The following is a 22,713-nucleotide window of genomic DNA, read 5'->3' as shown; positions in this document are numbered from 1 at the left end:
AACCTTATCGACCAGTGATTTGGATTATAAAGAAGTCACTGTACTTGGGTTTTTGCACACACTGACACACTCTGGCTGCTGCTGGTGGGTACCACAACTCAGCCTGGAGCTGTCCTTCCAGGCTGAGCACATTCTAAGGCTTCAAGGGGAGGGAGGACTTGGGAGGAGAGGAGGCAGAGGGAGCACTGGCTAATAGCACTAGGGGAATTCTGGCGTACACCATCCATTCATTGATTTAAGGGACTGGGACAGTGATGGTGAACTTTAAAACCAAGAGAGACAGAATGCACAAATACAACTAAGAGTTATCATCTAAAGTGAATGGAGACAAAGAGTCACGTGGAGGGAAAAAACAAAACAAAACAACGGTGAACTTATTGACTAGTCTGTCCTCTCAAGTATAAATCAAATCATACCAATCCTGCAGTCTCCCTTTAGTGGCACTTACCCGGATTGACGGCTACTGTCAGTGAATTTCATACTGCGCAAAATTTTTTTTCTATTGCAGACACATCTGCTGGCTCTAACTCCCTAAAAGGCAGATGGAGTCAGAACGGGTACAGTCACTGTATACACAATGGTGCTCCGAGAGGCTGACCCCTATTTGTTTTGTACTGGGGTGGTTTTAAATATACACAGCGAGAAAATGGGAGAGACAGATGTGAAAACATTGTGACAACCCCATTAAAACACAAAGTTGGATAATGGGTGCTTTCGGTCAAGGGCAAATTTAAGCATACTTATTGCTTCCGTTCCTACCTCTGTCTGTACCATTGACATCCGGTATGACCTCATTTCTGACACCAACCCTAAGATGTCCACAAATTCATGATCTCGAACGTGCTGCAAGAGCCTGTCCAGGGCAATGAACGTTCCTGTTCGTCCCACGCCCGCACTGCAAAAGAAGGTTGAGATGGTGCGTGAGTCACAGCAGGCTTCTGTGCTGTTGGAAATCAACTGGAAACTTCTGAAGTTGATAGATAGCAGTGGAAGGGGGTAAACTATTCTCCCACAGTGCCTTCCACTTAACTGGCTCTTCAGCATGCAGTGCTGGTCAGTGTTGCTTGGGTGTCATATTTTTGGCCATCACTGTTTCTTCCTTAGAGAAATAAAGGTTTGTATCACGTCTGCCTGGGGTTCTCTGCTTTTGGAGGAAAGTAAAGACCTTGTACTGGAGATAGTCCTTTCTCCCCTTAAGGTAGGGATGCACATTAACAGCCTTCCGTCTCAGGATCCTGGAACCCAGCTCAAAGGTTTAGCTGGCAAGCATGCTGCCTAACTCCAGCTCCAGGGCCATAGACCCGTGTCTATGTTCAGCTCCCGTCTCAGACTGCTCTACAGCACACACGCCTCTACTGCCCCACCCAGGAATCTGCAGGAATCTCCAGTGATCCTCTAAATAACTGCTTTAAAGTCAAAGCTAACACTTGCAGCCCATCTCATCCAGTCCCTGGATCCCAGTGCTCAGAGGGTGGCTGGATGTGGACTGATACTGCCGACTCCCCACAGAGGCTCCAACTCTACATGTCAAAGCCAGCTCTTCCCTTCTTCCAATCACCCAGAGAGCCAAAAGCTTCCGAATTCTAAATTACACTCACAGCTTGGGTAAAGAGATAGTTGTAGCCATTTTACACGTGGAATTTGCTAGAGGATAAAACCAAAACTAAAAGCCTTGAGTTTAGAGCTCAATTTACTTTTTTATTAGATAATTCTTCTCTCCTGGGGCTTCTCAGATAAAATGATCTTCCACTAAGCATGCCCCTGTAAAGTCACACCCAGAACAGCACTTCCTGGCAGCTGTGAAAGGAGTGGATGAGTTTGACCCCACAGTTTTATTTTCAGAGAACTGTTTTGAGAATAATCTCGTTTTCGGCAACCTGCTTTGAAACCGTGAAAGTCTATTGTGGGCAGGTGAGATGGACTGCATCCTCCTTGAATAGCGACTCAACAGCTCACCAGCATTGCTGATCCCAAACATTGACACACACAGTGCACATACACACAGTGTACACACACAGTGCACACATACAATGCATACACATATGTACACACATACATGCATACACATAATACACACACACTCACACACACATATATATATCACAGTAGAACACACACACACACACACACACACACACACACACACACACACACACCTCACAGCATCAACATTGTGGCTCATGAAGACAAGGTACTAGTGATGGAATAGTTGCTGACGCCTCCCCTGACATCATTCTCCTACTTCTAACTCTGATATGCATCCAAAAGCTTTGAGTCTGCACAATGACTTTCTAACATCTTGTCATGACGGTGAATTTTGTGTGAGGTTTACTCTAGAGGTAACACTTCCCATAAGGAATTAGTATGAACTGTGATTTAAAGTAATGTTAGGATCCATTCGTCCATTTTACTTCAGCTTCTGAAATTCCAGACGCAGTTCTGAAGGGCAACCACATTTATCAACATACCAAATACTTTTATGTTTTCTTTCCTTCTGCTTTCTCTTAAGTTTATTTAGACTGTTTTGAGCCATGAGAAGCTTTGTAGAATTTGACCGAATATTTATTTATTGGCTATCCACTCTGGATCTCCATGACGATGTCACATGGTATTTGGTCTTTGGAGACCCATATATCTAGATTTGAATCTTAACTTCTTTGCTCTAGTTGAATGGACTTTTGTAAGTCTTTGCATTTCTATGTTCTCATGTTCTTTTGCTTTTAAAATTGGGATAATAACATCTATTTTAAGCTGAGCATAGCAGCACTGTAATCCCAGCACTCAGGAAGCTGAGGCAGGAGAATGACTGCAAGTTTAAGGCTAGCCTAGGCTAAAGAGTGAGTTCAAGGCCAGATTGTGCTACAAAGTAAGACTCTATCTCATAAAAGAGTAAATTAAAAAATATATCCCACAGACTATATTTATAAACTCACCATATGATAAGGAAACAGTACATATAGTAATACAATGAAGTACAGATTTAAAAATCATAATTAATTTATGATTAAATTTGATCAAGTTTTTATAGGAAGAAAAACATGGTGTGTGTGATGGTTCATATTGTCAACTTAACAGGATCCAGATTCACCTAGGACAGTGGTTCTCAACCTTCCTAGTGCTGTGACCCTTTAATACAATTGCTCATGTTGTGGTGACCCCCCAACCCTAATATTATTTTTGTTGTTACTTCATAACTGTAATTTTGCTACTGTTACAAATCTTAATGTAAATATCTGATATGCAGCCCCTGTGGAAGGGTTGTTCAATCCCCAAAGGGGTTGCGACCCACAGGTTGAGAACCTATGGACGAGAGACAAGCTTCAGGCATGCCCCTGAGGGAGTTTCTAGACAGGTTGCCTTGGATGGGAAGACCCGACCTGAAGGCAGACAGCACCACTGCATAGGCTGCAGACCCTTGAACTAAGTCAACTTTCTTAAGTAGCTGTTCTCAGGCATTTTTGTCGCAACAGCAAGACAGGTAACCAACAGAAAATGCCAGAGGAGGGTTACCTGCAGTGGATGATCATGGGCCCTTTGCTCTTGGTGGCTTGCTGGCGAACCATGTACACAAACTGCAGGATGCTTTCGGCAGCATTTGCTGGAGGCACACCATGATCGGGCCAGGCTGTGTAGTTAAAATGCATCACATCCTGTGCCTCGTCAGCCTACGGGGGAGACATGCCAAAGACCACGGATTAGACACTTCACCTACACTCAGCATGGCCCAAGACACCGTTGAAGATTGGGGTGGTGCTACATCCCACTACTTTTCATCACTGGTCCCTTTCCAGCTCTGAGCAGCTGCATGGCACTAATCAGGTCCTGAAGGGAAAGGTATATTGTATAAATCCTCAAAAGATGGAGACATAGGTTAACCCATATCTATTAGCTAGTAGCTAAGAACAAGAGCTTATGTAGACTCAGGTTGATATCCTGCCTCTTCCACGTAGAAGCTGCCTCAGGCCTGGCGGGTGAATTTTTGGAAGCTATTGTTTGTCTCCTACTTGGAGCTCTCCTCCAGTCCAGTGTATCACATTCCCTGCTAGTGGAGCCACTGTTCCCTCATCTAGAGACATCCTCTAGCCAATGAGAGTTCCTGGAAAATTCCCAAGAGATCACATTCATTTGCCAAAGCATCCTGCAGATAATGACTATTACCAGCGTGCAAAACTCCATCTCTACATTGGAATGGGCTAGTACTACAGTGCCATTCATGTCCCAGAATTCTCAGAGGATCTGACTGAAGTTCATCTCTAGCTGGTTCCATAGTTGTATATGGCACCTTACTTTGCTTTAATCTAGATACACAGACATCAATGGGGATCCTTCAAAATCAACTCTATTTAGTCTCCAATAAGTTATAGGAACAATTTGCTCCCTTGTTAACTGTGAGACTGGTTCCCAAACCAGGCTGTCTCAAGTATCTGGTTCATTCCTCAAACTTGCAAAGACCCTATAATCCTCTGTGGCTAGAATATTCTAGAAACGCTTTAGAAAGTTTGGGGCTCATGTTTATATTCAAGTAGCAAAGAGAAATAAATTGCAAAGAGCAACCAACAGTTTTAAGCAGAATTTGCATGTATATAAGTAAAATTTATATAAATAATAGGTGCAAATGCATCCTAAGATTTATGCAGATAACAATGCCATCACTTCAACTATATCCACCATCTCTTTGGCACCTAAGTTCGTATGCCATTCATAGGCAGCATGAAGTACTCAGAGATTCTTGTTCTGGGCACAAGGTGTAAAGGCTGTGCTGAAGAAGTGCTGAAGATGTGTGCTGGCCTCTCTTATGGTTGTCTTCAAGGAATATGTCAACAAAGTAGCCCTCCATAACAAACTGTGCACAATAGCAAGTATTCAACACTGTGGGTATTTCAAGTTAGTCACCAGATAGCCTGGCTTCTCTAGAAAGGTTCACAAAACATGCCAGCTGTGCTCACATGCTGATCATCATATTGTCTTTCCACATCCATAGTCCAATACAGAGAAGCTGAAAGTGCCATCTGCTAAAAAGTACAAGCTGATGGAAAACGAGGAAAGCCAGTAGACTGCCATTAGTCTCCTCACAGCTCCACAGCAGGCCCATGGCACCAGCAGCAGGCTTTTCACTTGATAGCAAGGCTCAGAGTCCATCGGAATCGATAGCTTGTTGATATTCACTCAACTTATACCAATCTCTGAGTGCTGGGGAGTAGCAAGCCGCCCTTACAGCCATCCTCCTTGTTTAAACAAGAAAACCCTTCTGTTCGGTCTGACTCGGCTATCCTCCATTCTCTTCCTCTGAGGCTCTCATCTATACCTTTGTATCTTGTGGAGAAGACACTGGGGAACTTTACACATCTCAACATGGACCAAGAAAGAAGGGCAGGTGTAAAAACTGAAGGGAAAAATTGCTTGGTTAGTACAGATCAATGCCGTCTGACCGATTTAGGTTCTGCCTGCTTACTGCCCAAAGAGGCGGGCACCCTGCCACCAGATGCTGGGGTCCTCTGAACTGTCTTATACGCAAACACTGTTGCTTCCTGCTTTATTTCTGGTATTGAAATTCTTTGTGTGCTTGTCATTGAAAGATGGGCCCATCATTTAAAACCAAGGACAAGAAGCATATTATTGATCATCACCCTATGATCTACGTAAGTCTTCCCTGTAAAGGGAGCAGGCAAGAGAACAGACCCTATATTGTGCTCTATATTTTCCCTCTGCTCCCAGAAGAAAATGTGGGGAGAGATTTGTTCTCTATTCTTTAGTCATTTACACTGGCTTTCTTGCTGAACAGTGCAGAAAGCAAGCTCAGTTTAAAGGGCATTCAGGTTATGGAAGATCGATACCAGTAGGAGGGCGATTGTTTTGGATAGTCCTTCATTAGTTTTGCAATAGTTCATTCTCAGATTTGTTCATTCCAGAGAGAAAGAGCACTTGCTGGTGAAACTGACAGTATTCGGGGAGGGAGGGGGAGGGGGAGGAAGGGGCCAAGAAAGAAAACTGTAGTGGCAGTGTGCTTCCCTGGAGCCGCATGCAGGGGACTCTGACGCAGGCAGGAAGGAGCCCAAGTGTCAGAGCCCGGGGAGGCTTCATAGGGAGTGACAGTAGGTGAGTGGTCTGCTTGGGGAACAAGGAAGAGCTGGATAATCCAAAGGAAGGGAGGGGTCGAACCAGCCTGTTACACACACACTGGGGGTGTGCCTGGATTTTTTTTTTTTTTTTACACATCCCAGAGAAAGCTACTGTTTACAGCTAATAGATAAGAACTGGTTTATTACTTATAGACACCAGTAAATGGGTGGTTAACTGAGTGTTCTGTTGTTATTGTGATGGGTAACCTTTGTTTACATGAAGAATAACACACATTTTCTGGAAAAGGGCCAGGTACGTATTTTAGTATTTTTTAGATATTGCAACCATGTAGTTTCCATGACAGTCATAGACAATACATCATAAATAAATGTGGACTGTGATCCAACAGAACACCATGAGAACTGAAGTTTGAATTTCACGTAATTGAAATATAATATTTCATGTGAAATAATCTTTACATTTTTTTCTTGGAGGTCTGGGTCTTATTGTGTCATCAGAGCCAGCTTCATACTCCTAGTCCTCCTGCCTCAGCCTCCTAAGTGCTGGGTGATTGCTACGTCCACCATGCCAATGAATGGCCAATGCCATATGAAATATTACCCAACTTCCCCTAGTCCTTTCAAGTCATTTCTGTGAAGGAGGAACTCAGGGATTTGCATGTGCCATACAAGCGTTTAGATTGCTTGGCTGTATCTCTGTCCTTCCAACATTTGAAAGCAGAGAAGCCGCTCTTAGGTGGTGTGGGATTTGATCACACTGTGTGAAGATGTCCTGCTGTTTTACCTCACCTGCCTAAGGCACCTTCTGATCGGTTTAATGAAGAGGTGAACGGTCTATAGCTAGGCAGGAAAGGATGGCTGGGACTTCTGGGCAAGGATTGGAGCTCTGGGAAGAATCTGAGAGGCAGGGGATTTGCTAGTGAGGAAGTCAGACATATGGTACTGAGGAGAGGTCACGAACCCCATGGCAGAACACAGATTAATATAAATGGGTTAAGCTTTAAGATCCAGTTGGGAACAAGCCTATGCTAGGGGCAAGCTTTCATAATTAAAAAGTAGTCTCTGTGTCATTATTTGGGAGCTGGCAGTCCAAAGAAAGACTTGTTACACTTAGCTCCTCAGGGGGCTTTACAAAAGAAGCAGTGGGTGAATGTGGCTGGTCCACAGAAGTCAGTACACCCTCTCCTGCTCAATGTCATTAGGAAGGGCTGTTTCTAAGCAGGAAAGAACAGGCAAGAGGACTTTCCAGTTAAGTTTTGTTTTCAACACACAGCTCATTCCAGGGGGACTATCCCAGTGGAAATGCTTTTCTATCGACAGCAAATGGGATAACTCTGCCTGACGTGAGCCTTGGAACCTAGCACAGATACCATCAGCCCTCAAAGACTTGTCAGCAGAGATGGGAGCAAGGTGAGGAAACAGATCTTTCTAGAACTCTACCTAACTTTAAAAGAGACATGGAACCATGATTAAGAAGGTCTAGACACTGAAACTCAGAACAAAAATCCTAACTATAAGTGTCAGGTCTGATGTTGAGTTTGAAATGTCCCCATGCCTCATATATCTTGCTGTCACTATTACCTGATTAAGGCAAGTAATGAGAACACCCCCCTCTCACTTGGGGTTGACCATCCTGCACAAGTCTGAGATGGACCAGTGCAGACTTTTCTAGCATCTCCTCTGGCCTTCAAAGACAACATTTCATCCATATCACACTTGATACAAATAGGAACTGTACTGAGTCAGATCTTTTGTCTCTTGCAAGTAACAGCAGAGCAGAGCCTCAAGTGCTCACAATCTTACATAGTGATGGTTTGATCTCCAGGTCTTTGCATGGAGGGCTGGAGACCACCCTCCCTGAATCTGTTGAAAGCTTACGTAATTGATCCGGAAGTGTCTGCTGGCCCAGTCCTCCTGTTCTTCCTCAGAGATCATCTCCACGGTGATGTCTCCATAGGCGATGGGTTCCTCTGTGAATGGCCAGTAATGGTCACATTTTACCTGAGGCAAAAATAAACGCTTTTAAAAAACAAGCAAATAAACAAACAAAAAAAGAAGCCAGGGAAGAAACAGAGTCTGTGCATATTGAGGGGCAATGATGACCCTCGTTTCAGAAGAAACATACAGCCCCGAGGTGAGGGTGAAAACTAAGGAAGTCCAGTCACTTCTCTGACAGTGGACACAGCATCCAGGGCATGAGTGGGCTGTGAATGGGGCAGGCGTGGCCAACAGGCACACGGCACAGAGGTACACACCCTCCTTTTCTCGTTGCACTGAGTGAGCATGACGATGATGTGAGACTTCTGCTGTAGGACCATCTTCCAGAAATCGTTTCTGGTTTCCGGCAGTGGCCCCTGGGTGGCGATGTACTCCTGCGGTGAGTTGTATCCCTGGAAGATGAGTGACAGCGTTAACACCTCACCAGCCACCATCACTAGCAAATGCTGGTGGTCGTTCAGCGCTTGTGAGGATGGCTGACATTTTGCTGATGACAAGGCTGGCAAAGGACCACACACCTACATAGCATTTCCTCCGCCTTATCATGGAGGAGGTAATCGGAGGAACTGTACGGGTCAGTGTGATTTAACGTGCTGTGTTGTAGGAACCTATCAAACTATGCCCATGCCTTTTTGTGTTAACCACAGTCCTTATTGCTGCTTTCAATGCACAGGTGCGCAGGTGTAACCCTTTGAATCTGGGCTCTGAAGTCTAAATGCAGGGAGAGGCTCTTCAGCACCACATCCTTCCTTTCCCCCTGCTAGTCTCTTCTCTCACAAGGGTCTGTGAGCCCTTCCCTCTATCAGATAGTGGTTCTCAACCTGTGGGTCCCTTGGGGGTTGAAAGACCCTTTCACAGGGGTCACATATCAGATATCCTGCATATCAGATATTTACATTATGATTCACCACAGTGGCAAAATTATAGTTAGGAAGGAGCAATAAAATAATTTCATGGTTGGGGATCGCTGCATTATGAGGCGCTGTATAAAGGATCGCAGGGTCAGGAAGGCTGAGAACCACTGCATCCTGTATTCTGAACAGGAACAACGGGAACTGCTCCCGGCTCCCCGGGCTCAGTTGTTAGAAAGGGACAGCTGCCTCTTCTTCACCTCACACACATGCACAGTGCCTGTGGGCTCCCACTGCCTGGACTGTGCAGTTTTGAGCACTTGGATGCCTGATTTCCTTTTTCTACTTACAGGAATATAGTTGGCATTAATGTAGTCTGCTCCTTCCTCTTCGTTCATGGAGACTAGTCTCACTCGGCTAAAGTCATCTATGAAGAACAAGGAGAAAAGATACATTAAACAATCAGAGTGGAAGGAAAAATTATCCCAACAGTCTCTATCACATATCAAGTTAAATCAAACCCCGAGGAAGGAGAAAATCTACTGTACTCTCATACTAGAGACATTCCATAGACTTAGTTTCTCCTTTAGATAACACATGACTAGATTCCAGCCACTTGGCTCCTCCATCTCTGCAAGAAGCATCTGCAGACGCTTCAGGCAGGAACTAAAATATCTTTGTGACCATATGGGAAGCTATGCTATGTAGCTTAAATGTATGATTCCCATTTTATGAGAGAATTCAAAGAGCCCATTACCTTACCTAGAGAACAGAAGACCCAGGAGCCTTTTGAAATGATTATTATTATACTATTAGTTTAACTTTTTTGTTGCTGGGCATAGAATTTAATCCTGTGTGTGTGTGTGTGTGTGTGTGTGTGTGTGTGTGTGTGTGTGTGTGTGTGTGTTCACCCGTGTGTGTATTAAGAAATGACTACTATAATTAAGCAAACAAGCATATCTACCATCTCACATTGTTATTCTTTTGTGGGAAAAGTATGTAAAGCCCACTCTATTATAAATTCTTCAGTGTACCACACATGTTAGTAACTACAGTCCTTACAGTGTGTTTAGACCCTAGACTTGTTCATGTCTATGAAACTAAAGTGTTGTCCTCTCAACCTATACCTCCCACCCCACTTCCTGTTGGCTCTCTTCTGTGTTGTCATAGTATTATTGTAGACCGTTTTGATTCAGATTTTCATCTTGGTTATTTTCCCTATTCTTCTCCTTTAGTTTATTCTGAATTATATTGTTAACTCCTTTTAAAAACTTTTCTTTATTGAAATATATATATACACTCACCCTATGTGGTGCTGAGCTTCATGAAGAAAATTCTCTTCTTGATAGTAGCCAACTGTCAGTTGGACTTAGGTCCACTCAATAGGACTTGGTACTGGGAACTAAGGTGACTACCCAGTGCTGGTGAGGCCATACTCTTAGAGGAACCTCTGATCACCACTTAACTCAAGCCGAATAATTCCCAGCTGAATTCTAAATACCTACACTCTAAACTCCTGTACCTGACCTCAGGGAACATTGTGGAAGAGGGGATAAAGATTGTAAGAGTCAGAGGAACAGGAAGTCTGCTTGTGTCTCCTAGAAATGACAGGGATGACTTTCGAGATTGTAAGAATGCGGATGCCTAAATAAGACGTGAAACAGGGCAACACAAACAGACATGCTGTCACTGAAGGGAGAATCTCATAGACCCCACCACCAGACCAAGAGCCACAGGCAGCTAATGACCGCCGAGGAAGGGAGAATTTGTCTTTCCTAGGGATGAACTCCCTAACTGTTTATTCAATTCCAAGTGTCATCCCTGAAGTCATACATATGAGCAACACTAAATAACCTGAGCAGGCTGTATCCATATTTGTAACAATAATAATCAAATAATAATCAAAGGAAAAGAAGCCATGAACTGAGAGGGAGTAAATTGGAAGGAGGAAAGAGAAAGAGGGAAATGGTGTAGCTATATTTTAATTTAAAAAGTTTAAAGAAAATTGCATTTAACTGTCATATATTGTGACCATATTTTCCGTTACTCTCCACTTTCCCTCTCTGCATCCTTTCTTTGTTGATTTTTGTTTGTTTTGATTTTTATAGGGTTTGTATGTGTGTGTGTGTGTGTGTGAGAGAGAGAGAGAGAGAGAGAGAGAGAGAGAGAGAGAGAGAGAGAGAGGGAAGGAGGGAGGGAGGGAGGGAGGGAGGGAGGGAGGGAGGGAGGGAGGGAGGGAGGGAGGGACAGAGTGAACATATGAAGTTGGGTGGGTAGGGAAGTGAGGAGGACACAGGAGGAGTTGGGGAAGGACAAAGATATGATCAAAATAAATTGTAAGAATTTTTTTAAAGTAAAAACATTTCTAAATTACTGAAATATATTGGCTTTAAAGTAGCCATATTTTGTTGACTCCTAACTTAATTGAATTTTACTGAATGTGTCACTTAGAAAAAAAGGCTGTTGGGGGACTTTTAATCAGAAAAGCAGATGTGAAATGTTATTATTATAATTCTACTTGCTTTCATCAAGAAACCACATGAAGAATAGTGATGTCTTCCTAGACTTTTAGTTTTCTTTTTCCTCTCTCCCTGTTTACCTTCTTTCCTAGGCAGCCCCGAGGGCAGCAGAGATGGGAAGTCAGTCTGTCTTGCGGACTTCATAACTGCCCCATGCATACTTTCTAGTACCCCTCTCTTGAATGCTTTTTTTTTTTATTATTATTACAGAATGCTAAACGTCCACTTAACTCACCAGGCGTGAGAGGACGGCGTCCACTCTGCCTTAACTGCTTTTACTGTCAGTGAATTCACAGAGAACGTGTCACAAGAGCACAGATTATCTGATCCCGATTCAGCTAAGCCCCTTGGTCCCAAAGGGCCAGATGTTTAGTTCTGCTCAGATGCAATTTATGTGAAAGCAGTGTAATGAAATCTCCCTCGCTCTGTAAGATCAATGCACCAGTTAGGCCCAGGAAACGGCAGTGATCCAGCCCTGCAATTCAGACTGCCTGAGTCTGGCTGGGAACTAGTGAAACTGATTAAGCTGCAGTAGCAATGCTTTGACCTTTGGAAGACAGGGCTGGGATCAGGACTATCGCAGGCTTACATGGCAGGATGTTTGTGTAGCGGTTTTTACATCGGTTCAGTGGAAGATCTGCAGCGAAGTGTGGAATATCCAGTCCAATCAGTTTCAACTCCTGCAAACAAGAGAGAATAGGTTTGAGTTTCTGTACACGGTGTGGATTGGATGGCTCACTCTTCACCTTGGACTCGGTGCATGTCTAGAATGACAGCATGCACTTGGCTAGATGATAGTGCAGCAGCTCATTTTAAGGGCAGAATGTACTTATCCACCCCATCCTTGTCAGCTGGCTCTGGCCAATGAATCTGGGTGGAACTTAGGTGAAATGGAAGCTCACTATGTGCTCGCTTAGTTTGGTTTCTTCTCCTGTCTGTCTAGCACCAGCCAGAAAGAGCTCATGGCCAGGAAAGCTGCTTCTCTCAGGACGAGGAGACAACCTGAATGGGGCTCACAGCCTGAAGTAGAAGCGACCCCATGGACGCACACACCTGTGAGTGTGAAAACTAAGCATTGCAGGCCCCGGGCCTTTAAGGTTGCTGGTTAGCATGGCAGCAGTGAGGTGCTGTCCAATATGACACAGAAACAGCTTGAGTTTCTCACAGATCGTTCCCAGAACCAAGGTCTTTGTGGCAGATGGAGTGGGGGAGGCTTGGGAAAGGAAACACTCCCAGGTTTATGATGAAGAGGGAAGCTCACATGTAAATTGTTCACGTAAACCTTTCCTATTCTAGGAGGAGATGCAGGTATTCTTTTCCTCATAGGCAATAAGCCTCGAAGAACTAATGAAAGAGGAGAAAGGGAAGAAAGGAGCAGGAAGCCATCTCCATGTTGTAAAATAGGGATTAACAGTCTCGAAATGTCTGAAAAATGGAGATGAGCTGGTCATGTTGAGCAAGCTCTAGACTGGAAGAAGACCCTCTTGACATCAGCTGACCAGTGACTTCCTTTCCACAAGACGCATTGGTATTTTCAGAGAAGCAGATAACTAGTGCACCTCTAAAGGTTAAGTGGCTGGAAGAGGGGTGCCCGCTGCCCCTCCCTGTGTCTTATAGAAAACAAGGAGTTTGCATTGTCCTAGGCACCTAGATGTTCCACGTTATGGTCTCCTGGGATGGCAGTTTCGGGGACTCTTCAGTATAGAACTGAAGCAGCACATCCAGCAATATCCTGAAACATTTTTCAAGATGCATTTTTGTTTTTGTTTTATAGGTGTATGTCTGTGTGAGCGCCCTGTGACTGTGTGCCATGGAGACCCTCTGCATCTGAGGTTACTTACTTGGTATGCTTCAATCTGTAAGCTGACCAGTCACCATATGTTTTGCTTATGTTTAAAGAGTTCAGTATTTTTTGCATGTGTTTGTGTAAGGTGTGTGTGTGTGTGTGTTTGTGTGTGTGTGTGTTGGCATGTATGTGGGTGTGGGGAGGCCCGAGGTTGACACTGGTATCTTTTTCAGTTGTTCTCTATTTACTGAGATAGGGTCTCTTACTGAGTCAATTGGCTGGGCTGGCTAGCCAGCTTGCCCTGAAGCTCCCTCGTCTCTGCCTCCTGAATGCTGAGATTACAGGTAGGGCACCACTCTTGCAAGCCCTTTATACAGGCATTGCTGATCTGAATTCTGGAGTATTCACACTTTACCAGAGGAAATGGTTCCTAGGGCACAGTGAGGCACACAAGCTTTACACTCCAAGTCGCTTCCCAGTTGTTACTGAGAAGGAATGAAAATGAATCAAAAGCTAGAGGCTTACTATGGAGGAAGACTTTTGGAATCTCTGAAAGATTTTTTTTTTTTAAGGGAAAAGACATTTGATGATATTCCAGGTGATTGCGCAGAGAGATCTTCATATCTTTTGCAACCTTATTCAAGTGTTCTTCCAAAGCACATGCTTCAGGAATCAACTTTTGGCCTCAGGCCTCTTTCGAGTTGGACGTCCTCGCTATGGACTTTATCCACCAACACCGGCGCCACACGATCGCCATCAACACGGAAGAAATCACCTCAATGGCCCAGATTTCTCGTTCTTGCTCATGCTTCATCATGTTTTGGCTTCTCAAGATGACAAATTCTAAGCTTTTTGGAGTAACTGGTAGTCGTTCTTAAAGATAAACCGGCAAGTTGGTGCCTCAGCACAAATTTAAAGTTGTTCCCCCATTTCGGACAAAACCTTTTTACCAGTGTCTTGAAGCAGAAAGTTGCCCTTGCAATCTGACAGGCTTCTCATTTAAAGAGTTTCCAGTGGCTTGCTATATTACTCTTGTGGGACACCAAAAAGTCCCTAGCTTTGGAAAACTAAATCCAAATCAGTGTTAATTTTTTCAGGTTAATTAGAGTAATTATTTAAATGATGCTTTTTCCTCTATTGATTAAAATATTTACAAGTGGACTTTTTTTTATTTATTTATTTTTTTTTAGGAAAAAACCCATAAAGAATAATCTGTCAAAAAGAGATAATTTGTCAATATAGCCTCCTTCGTTCTGTGTACCACCTATAAATTGCAGGTCTTTTTGACTCAAATCTCCTCAACATCAGTGTAATTATCTTCAAATAAATCTTTTGATTTCTCCATTCTTCGCTGGCTTATATTACTATCAAACAGAATAATCAAACCCAACAAATGCAAATGTTGCCCTAAACACTCCATGATGGTGTGGTTGTGGCTGTTTTTGCTTTGCTTGCCTTGGGTAGAGACCTTTCTTGGCCATTGTGTGGATAGAACCACAACGCTCCTTAGCTCCCCTTTCACACCCCAATTTGGACATAGACTAAAAAGTCACTGGAAAAGATACAAAAGAAATCTTAGAAACGGGCTGGCAGCATGTGCAGAAGCTGACTCACAGAGAGACCTGTAATGGAGTGCTGCCTTCCCGGCTCTGGACGCCCCAAGTCGGTAAGAGCTGCTTAATTGGCTGAACAGCGTAAGTGTACGTTAGTCAAGGCTCACTGAAGCAGAGCAGGGCCTGTGTGGACGGACATTCAAGCTGCTCTGCAGCCTTTGTAATTTAGCTTGTCACAGAGTGGAAAAGCAAACAAGTTTCCAGTTCAGTAACTCCGCAGTTATTTTCTCTCCAACCATATGGAAACACCAGAGGCTTAAGTCTTCATTAAGATAAAGTGTTGGGGCAATGCGCTGAAGCCACATGAATCATTTTTGGATTTCTGTTTGCCTGTTTTGCTTCTAATACGGTCAATCCTAGATTTTATATAATTATTGCAGACATCTCTAGAGTGTTGAATGGTGTTCGCCAAGAGGCAGTCCATATAAGAATCTACCTATGTGACCCTTTGTGAAAGCTTACAGAGATAAATCACCATGGATTACGAGATGAGAAGCCATGTAAAGATGGGTCAGGGTCTGGCTTGGTGTAGCTGCCAGTCAAGGAACACTGGGGACCACCAGAGCCTGATCAAGGTAAAGAGGTGCCGTCCCCGGAGCCTCCAGAGGGAGAGTGGCTCCGATGGTCCCTCATGGCAGCTCCTGAGTCTGACAACGGGACAGAAGAGATCTGTTGTTTAAAGCCGAGGACACTGTGACGACTTGCTAGGGGCCTAGTGTAGTCACCCAGGCCAGGGGTGTCTGTACTGCGCTAGAGACTGCTGATGCATCCAACTCCAGAGAAAGCACAAGCATATGTACTGTGTTTGTGCATGTGTGTGTGTATGTGTGTGTGTTGTATATGTGTATGTATGTATGTGTGTATGAGTGTGTATGTGTGTTGTATGAGTATGTGTATATATGTGTGAGTATGCATGTATGTATGTGTGTGTGAGTGTGTGTATGTATGTGTGTATATATGTGTGTGTATGTGTTGTGTATGTATGTGTGTATGAGTGTGTGTGTGTGTGTGTGTGTGTGTGTGTGTGAGAGAGAGAGAGAGAGAGAGAGAGAGAGAGAGAGAGAGAGAGAATGTGTCTGTTGCCATAAATGAACACCTCAGAGTTGTGATTTTAATGAAAGAATGTTAATATTTTCATGGGGACTAAAAAGCCCCAAACCGAGATGCCAGCAGTGTAGATCTCACTGTTAATCTTTGACTTGCAAGTGTACTCCCCTGTCTTAGCAATGTGAAGCTTGGGGGAAGAGAGAGGGCAAACTCACCAGTTTCTCTTATAAGGGCACCGATCTCACCCCTAGACTCCCAGGTCTGTGACTCTCTTTCCTAATTATCTCCAAAGGGCCTCGCCTTCAAACACGGCCAATGGGCTAGGCCTTTGACACAGATTGGCGGAACATAGTCAGCCTGTCGTCATCTAGAACAAGCACCTACTGTGTTCTGCTCTCAGAGCCAGCCACATTATTGCCAGAGGACAATCCCGTGTGCTTACTTTGGAATGGACTGGGCCTTAGAGGCAAGTGATCAGGGCCGATAGACCACAGATCCACGGAGAAGGAGTGAGGGAGGGAGAAGGAGAGGAGGTCCCATCTGCAGCAAGTTGATGCTACCATAGAATCACAGTGTTTGCTTATCTCCAGGCGACCATCAAGGGGTATGTCTAGTGTGACACTGGGTGAGTCTCTTGGGGCTGCCAGGACAAGTGTGTTGGCTTAACACCAAATAAATATATTGTTTCATAACTCTGGAGTCCACAAATATGAAACCAAGGTATCAGCAAGGCCACATCCCCTCTGTGATGGTTATGGTGTGGATTTTTCATGGCCTTCTCTTGGCTTCTAACGGGGCATTCATCCACAGCTGCATATGGTATGACCTCTTAGACTTTGACCATCTTAACCATCTCCATCTATCAGGATCCTATCTGAAAATGAGATATCATCCTGTGACAGGGCGTCGTTAGAGCCTCAGCAGATGTGGGAGGGCACAATTCAACCCATCACACATACTTCAGGAAAGAGTACAGTACTGACGGGGATTTGATGAGTATGTAACGGAAGAGTAGAAACAAGAGAAATCAACCCCAGGCACGTCTACAACAGCTCTCAAGGACCTGCAGACCAAGATGCAATTTGTATCGGGACAGTACACAGAGCAAGGCCACAGCACTAAGTACAGGCCCTTGGAAACGGATCAAATAACTGAGAGAGAAGGAATGAGAGAAGAGAAAGTCAAGGCTGGGAGCAAATATCCTGTGCCTAAAAACTGATGGAGTGATTTGAGACAAGCCATGCCAGCGACAACTCCAGGGAAGAGGCCTGAGGTGTTCATCAGATCAGCTGACAGAGCCGCTATCAGAAAGAAAAGGTCACCTCTTGTTTGGCACGTAGCATGTACCATGGCCTTATGTTGGTCTTTGGAGCCATATTTCTGAACAAAGAATGTGAGGGCCTTTATCTGTGTTCCAGTCAATTACAAATGCAGGAAACCAACGGGAAAGCAAAGGGTATGTGGAATGCCTTGTGAATGGCCCCACCTCAAACTCTGAAGTCAGGTTTTTTAGAATCCCTCTTATCAGAAACATCAGAAATGAAGCTTTCCCCTTTTAAGTTCCCAGCCTCCTTAAGGAAAAATGTATATTTCTGCCAGAAGAATAATCCATCTTTCCCATAGTTCCCAAATCAGATACTGAGTGAAAGGGAATTTATTCAGAGACTAGGAAGTAGGAACTGCTATAGCTTCATGTATGACTTATAACTATATTGGTAATATATGTAAATCCAGGCATTATCTTCAATTTGCATAATGATTACAAATGTGCAATTTCTCAATGCATGTTTGATCTTTCCATGTCAGTATGGAAATGAGCTCAAGTAGTATAAGCATTCGGATAAACAGAACAAATTCCTGTTTTAGCTTCTAGGTTTAGCCAGACCCAGCTGTTCCGTCATCTTAATGCCTTCTTGAGGTACTGTTATAATTAGAAGCATTTTCCCTCTTAGGTATCAGTAATTATGAACACAAAGCACCAGAGAGTCTGAAGACTGTTAATGTGAAGGCGAGACATAGACACAGAGAGCCATCTGTGGAGTACAACACTTCCCGAAAATGGTGACAAAATCATACTCAACCTGAGGACACTGTGGCCTGTGAAATTTGAGAGTTGACTGGAGGCTGGCAGGGAGAAAGGAAAGACAACCAGCAACAGGTCCTTGGCTGAGCAAATGCTAGCCCAAGACACAGAGCCCAAGCGTGTGGTAAAAAGATCCCAGCGTTTCCCACTGAGTCATGCACACAGAGCAGGAATGATGCCAAGTCTATGACACACACACAACTAATGATAGAGATGTATGAAAAAGGTTTATGAACAGTAAAAGCCCTAAACTTTTCTCCAAAACCTGGCACAATGGCTTCATTTGTGTGTCAGCTTGGCCAGGCTACAGTGCCCAGTTGTTTGGCCACAGAGCAAGCTAGAGCTTGTTAGGAAGTTGGCAAAATGTGACGAACTCAGTGGACTCGGAGTAAAGTAGATTACTGTTGATACACTGGGTGGGACTTAGCCAATCAGTTAATTGAATTAAGAGGAAAAGTAACTCCCTGACAGAGGAGGGAATTCTGCTCCCTCGTCCTTTCAGACTCAGGAATGCAACTTTTCTGTGGTTCACCGGCTGGACAGCCTGTCCTGAAGACTAGACTTTCTAGTTGTCTTTGGCCAGTTCCTTCAGACAAATCACTCTTCCTACACTCCTGCTGACTCTGTGTGCACATTGCGTTGGGTTTTCTGGAGAACCATAACACACAGGCATTGCGAAGCATGCTGCACAGTGCTCCGTGTGAAGCCCAGTGGTTTTCATGGGAGTACTCCTAGGCGAGGATACTTCCTGATTGCATGCCTTGAGAAAATTTTACTTCTCCTCCCTTCCCCCATTATCTGCTGCATACTGTTAGTGGCCTCCACCCAAGGAACTAATTAAAGCCACATATCACCATACTCCTTCTTGGGGACTGGCTAGCTCTTGCTCAGTGGGAAATCACTAATCTAGTTCAACCTACGTGTCTCATAGGTGAAGAAACTGAGGTTTTGAAAAGTGTGACCCACCCCCAATATTGACTTATTAGTGGCCAAATAAATAGAAATCCTTAAATACAAATAGAAATGTTATGAACCAAATTAAAATGTTCATTTATACATTGAACACATAAAAGCCAAGCACATAATAAATTGAACATTTAGCATGTAAACTGTATAATTCTTTTTAACATACCTGTATGGTATTTCAAGTTAGTACATAAATTGCTTATGGTCTATCAGTCCCTCATCTTTGTCCAGGAATATAGCTATCCCTCACTTGAGGTGATTTGGTCACACGATCTTGCTTGGCAGACTTTATGTGACTCTTCCTGCTTTAGTAGTTGGTTAGAATGGGCACATTGACCCAGACTGCCTGGACAAAGTTTCCTGTTAGTTTTCAAAGCACAGATGAGCAAAAGAATGCTATGTGGAGGGGTAGGGGAGGTGTAGGAGAGGGGAAGAGACCTGAGTGGAGGGAGGGGATGCTGGACACTGTGGTGGTTTGAATGTAATTGGCCCCCATAAGCGCATAGAGAGTGGCACTATTAGGAGATGTGGCTTTGCTGGAGTAGGTGTGGCCTTGTTGGAGGAAGTGTGTCACTGTGGGGGTGGGCTTTGAGGTCTCATATATACTCAAGCCACTCCACATGTCTCAGACCACTTCCTGTTGCCTGTGGGTCAAGATGTAAGAACTCTCAGCTCCTTCTCCAGCAACATGTCTGCCTGCACGCCTCCATGTCCCACATGATGATAATGGACTAAAACTCTGAACTGTAAGCCAGCACAATTAAGAGTTGCTGTGGTCATGATGTCTTTCACAGCAATAGAAACCCTGACTAAGGCAGACACTGAGTTTTCCACTGAGAAAAAGAAGTTGGTTTGCAGTGAAAGAAGGTGAAGTCAAGACCAAAGGAGAGCAGTGAGGAAGGAGGGGCTATCAGAGGTCTACTCAAGCTTCCAGCCAGCCCTGAGACCCAGCCAAGGTCCATCTACTCAGCCCTTCCTTCGATCACACGAGATATAGTAATATCATTTTAAGAAAGCCCTCTTTACTTAGGTGTAAGCTGGTTAGAATTACGTTTTAGTTACACTAAAAGCATTCTTTTTCTGTTCAAACCAGAAAATAGCATTGAACTTTTAAACAATTATACAATTCTAAAACACAGTAATATTTACACTCTGGTTTGATGGCATAAACTCTGAGTCCTCAGCAAAGTCATGACTCTTAGCTGTGCCACCAATGGCGTCTTTGCTGGTTTGATCAAGAATGTCCCCCAGCAGCGTGCGAGTTTGAGCAATTGGTCCCCAGTTGGTGGCATTGTTTGAGCGGGTTATAGGACTGTGAGCTTTGCTGGAAGATGCGCATCCCCAGGCATGGGCTTTGAGAGTTTACAGCCTGGTCCCGCTTCCTTTGTCTCTCTGCCTCCTTGCTGCAGGCTTCCTCCACCCGCTGCCATGCCTCCCCACCATGATGGACTCTTCCATCCTAGAACTCTAGGTGAAAACAACCCTTTCTTTCCTAATTTATGTTTTGTTGGGGTACTTTTTTTTTTTTTTTTACCATAGCAACAGAAAAGTAACTTATACAGCATCTGTTCTTGAGGGAATTAAGAAAATTTTACTCAGGTTGGAGGTGTAGCTACGCCATCGTTTTCATTCCACCAGTATAGTCATCCAACTATTTGGTTTTTACAGTTTTGGCTTATTATTAGTATTTTTAAAATGTTCTCCTTCCAGTGATTTACTTTCTGAAATGCTGTTCTTACTGTAGACCCCGAAATATAATTGGATTTCTGTTATTTGAGATGTAACAGGGGGTAATATTGATAATTTCATATGCACCTGTAGGGAATAGATAATTGGCCATGCTTTTTGTGAGATTTATCAAGACAGGAGGTAGTTTGGGGGCTTTGTATTTGGTAATGAATAAGATTCTTCACAGCTCAGTGAGATGGCTCAGTTCTTGCCATCAAGCCTGATGACCCTGATGAATCAGATCCCTGGGCCTCATGTGGTGAAGGGAGGAACTGACTCCTGGAAGTTGTCCTCTGATCTATACACACATTGTGACACATACATACATACATACATACATACACACATATGTACATAACACATACACACACACATATTGTAGGGGCCAGTGTCAACTCAGGACACCCAAGACCAAGTTCTCAGCACAAAGGACATTTATTTGTCCCAGCAGGACAAAGGGCAGAGAATAAGAGACAAAGACAGGAGACAGAGGATGAGGGAGAAGGGAAGGGAACAAAGGAAAGGGGGTGGGAGATTTGTCCAGGAGGGGGAAAAAGGACTGCCTCTGGACAGACAGGAGACATGTGACGCACAGGCAAATGACCATTTATAAATGTAAAAGGAGAAACCCCGTGTTAGGATGCAGTGTTTAATTTTAACTGCCATGTTAATTAGGAGAGCCAGAGAGGGCTTCTGATTGCTGGACTTCAATACTTTGATAGCTGGACCTTGGTAGTCAGCCTCAGGAGGAGGAAGTGGCCAACTAAGGAAAGAGACCTTGGTGGTTAGCTTTAGGAATGTAATCTAGTGGTTTTTAGCAAGGCAGATCTGGCTGGAGACCCTTCACATACACACATACACACGTGCATACATAGTAAAAAATATTTTTTAAAGATTCTCTTCACCCTCAAACTCCCTGAAAGAATGTCCATACCCAGACTATTGCGGGCCTCTGTTGACTTAAAGCAGTCCTTGGCTGATGAAGATCAAGAAAATATGGGAAAAAAATAAATGATATAAAAACCAGTTACTTTAATGGGAAAGAGAACCTAGATTTCAAAAGAAAACTACAAAATTTATAAAGCTCACAGTCATTCCATTTATCTGGAATCACAGGTCCGTGCAGCTGCCTTGGAGCCTGAAGTGTGAGGAGCCAGGGCGTAGCAGAAGCAAGGGCCCAGGTTGTTCTGGCTCTTGCTCACTTCTGCTGTGGGGGGTACACAATCTTATACTCAGTGTGGATTTCCAGGAAGGGAGAGTGGACAGGGTCCTTCTCTGTCTGCACAAATCATGAGCAACTCTCTCTCCCTGGGTTTTCAAAAGAAAGAAAACCAAACAGCAAGAAGTGTTCTGCCGCATTGCTTGGAATCCCAGCTTAATGAGCACTCTGCCCTTGGCTGTCACACTCCTAGGGGACACAGGGGTGGATACCCACCATCTGCCTAGTCTTTGGCCACCTGAAGACACACCAAAGTCCCTGGAAGGTAAGTGCAATGCCAGGGGTCGGTTCACTTTTAATCCTTCCTCCTCTTGACTTTTCCTGATTTTTCAAGTATGGCATCTCTCGGTCCTGTCTGCTTGCCTTTGAACCTGCTCCTCTTCTCTCCCTCCCTGTATTTGAGTTCTCTGAGCTCTGGCCTTCTAGCCAATTGTGGAGGCCCCTTGATCTGGCCCAGAAGCTGAGCTCCCCTACCCCCAGGAGGTCGATAGCCTTCCTTGCTTAGCAGTATATCACATGTGCCACCCAGTGAGCAGGGAAGTGACCCCACGGTCACTTCCGACCATCCCCACAGCACGCCCATCACGGAAGGGAGAAAACGCCTCATCACTCACCTCAAACTGAAGAGAGAATTTATAGTCGGAGTCCTTGGCCATATCCTTGATGTAAGAATCAAAGTCATCCAGCTGAACTGGGCTTTGTCAAACACAAAGAGAAGAATGTTTAAAGATCAACCTAATGGGCAGGATATTGGTTAACACCACACTTGGTACTTTTCTTGACAAAAATAGAAGTTTTCCTTTTCCAGGATGAACACTCATTG

At 44.1% G+C, this 22,713-nt stretch overlaps 1 protein-coding gene across 5 annotated transcripts in view; it reads right to left on the bottom strand.

The window, feature by feature from the left end:
• The window catches only part of Ptpro (protein tyrosine phosphatase receptor type O), a 211,010-nt gene that overhangs the window by 7,183 nt on the left and 181,114 nt on the right, over window positions 1-22,713 (bottom strand). For all 5 annotated transcript variants that reach the window (XM_015995417.3, XM_076568116.1, XM_076568117.1 and 2 more), the window contains 7 exons: window positions 22,505-22,586; window positions 12,038-12,128; window positions 9,280-9,356; window positions 8,336-8,470; window positions 7,959-8,081; window positions 3,511-3,665; window positions 760-895 (listed from right to left, as the gene is read on the bottom strand). In XM_015995417.3, coding sequence (XP_015850903.1) covers window positions 760-895; window positions 3,511-3,665; window positions 7,959-8,081; window positions 8,336-8,470; window positions 9,280-9,356; window positions 12,038-12,128; window positions 22,505-22,586 — 799 coding nt within the window. The remainder of the gene's footprint in view (window positions 1-759; window positions 896-3,510; window positions 3,666-7,958; window positions 8,082-8,335; window positions 8,471-9,279; window positions 9,357-12,037; window positions 12,129-22,504; window positions 22,587-22,713) is intronic.

Source organism: Peromyscus maniculatus, chromosome 3 (assembly GCF_049852395.1).
Source record: "Peromyscus maniculatus bairdii isolate BWxNUB_F1_BW_parent chromosome 3, HU_Pman_BW_mat_3.1, whole genome shotgun sequence".
Taxonomy (NCBI): domain Eukaryota; kingdom Metazoa; phylum Chordata; class Mammalia; order Rodentia; family Cricetidae; genus Peromyscus; species Peromyscus maniculatus.
This window is presented reverse-complemented; position numbering and strand designations above follow the sequence as displayed.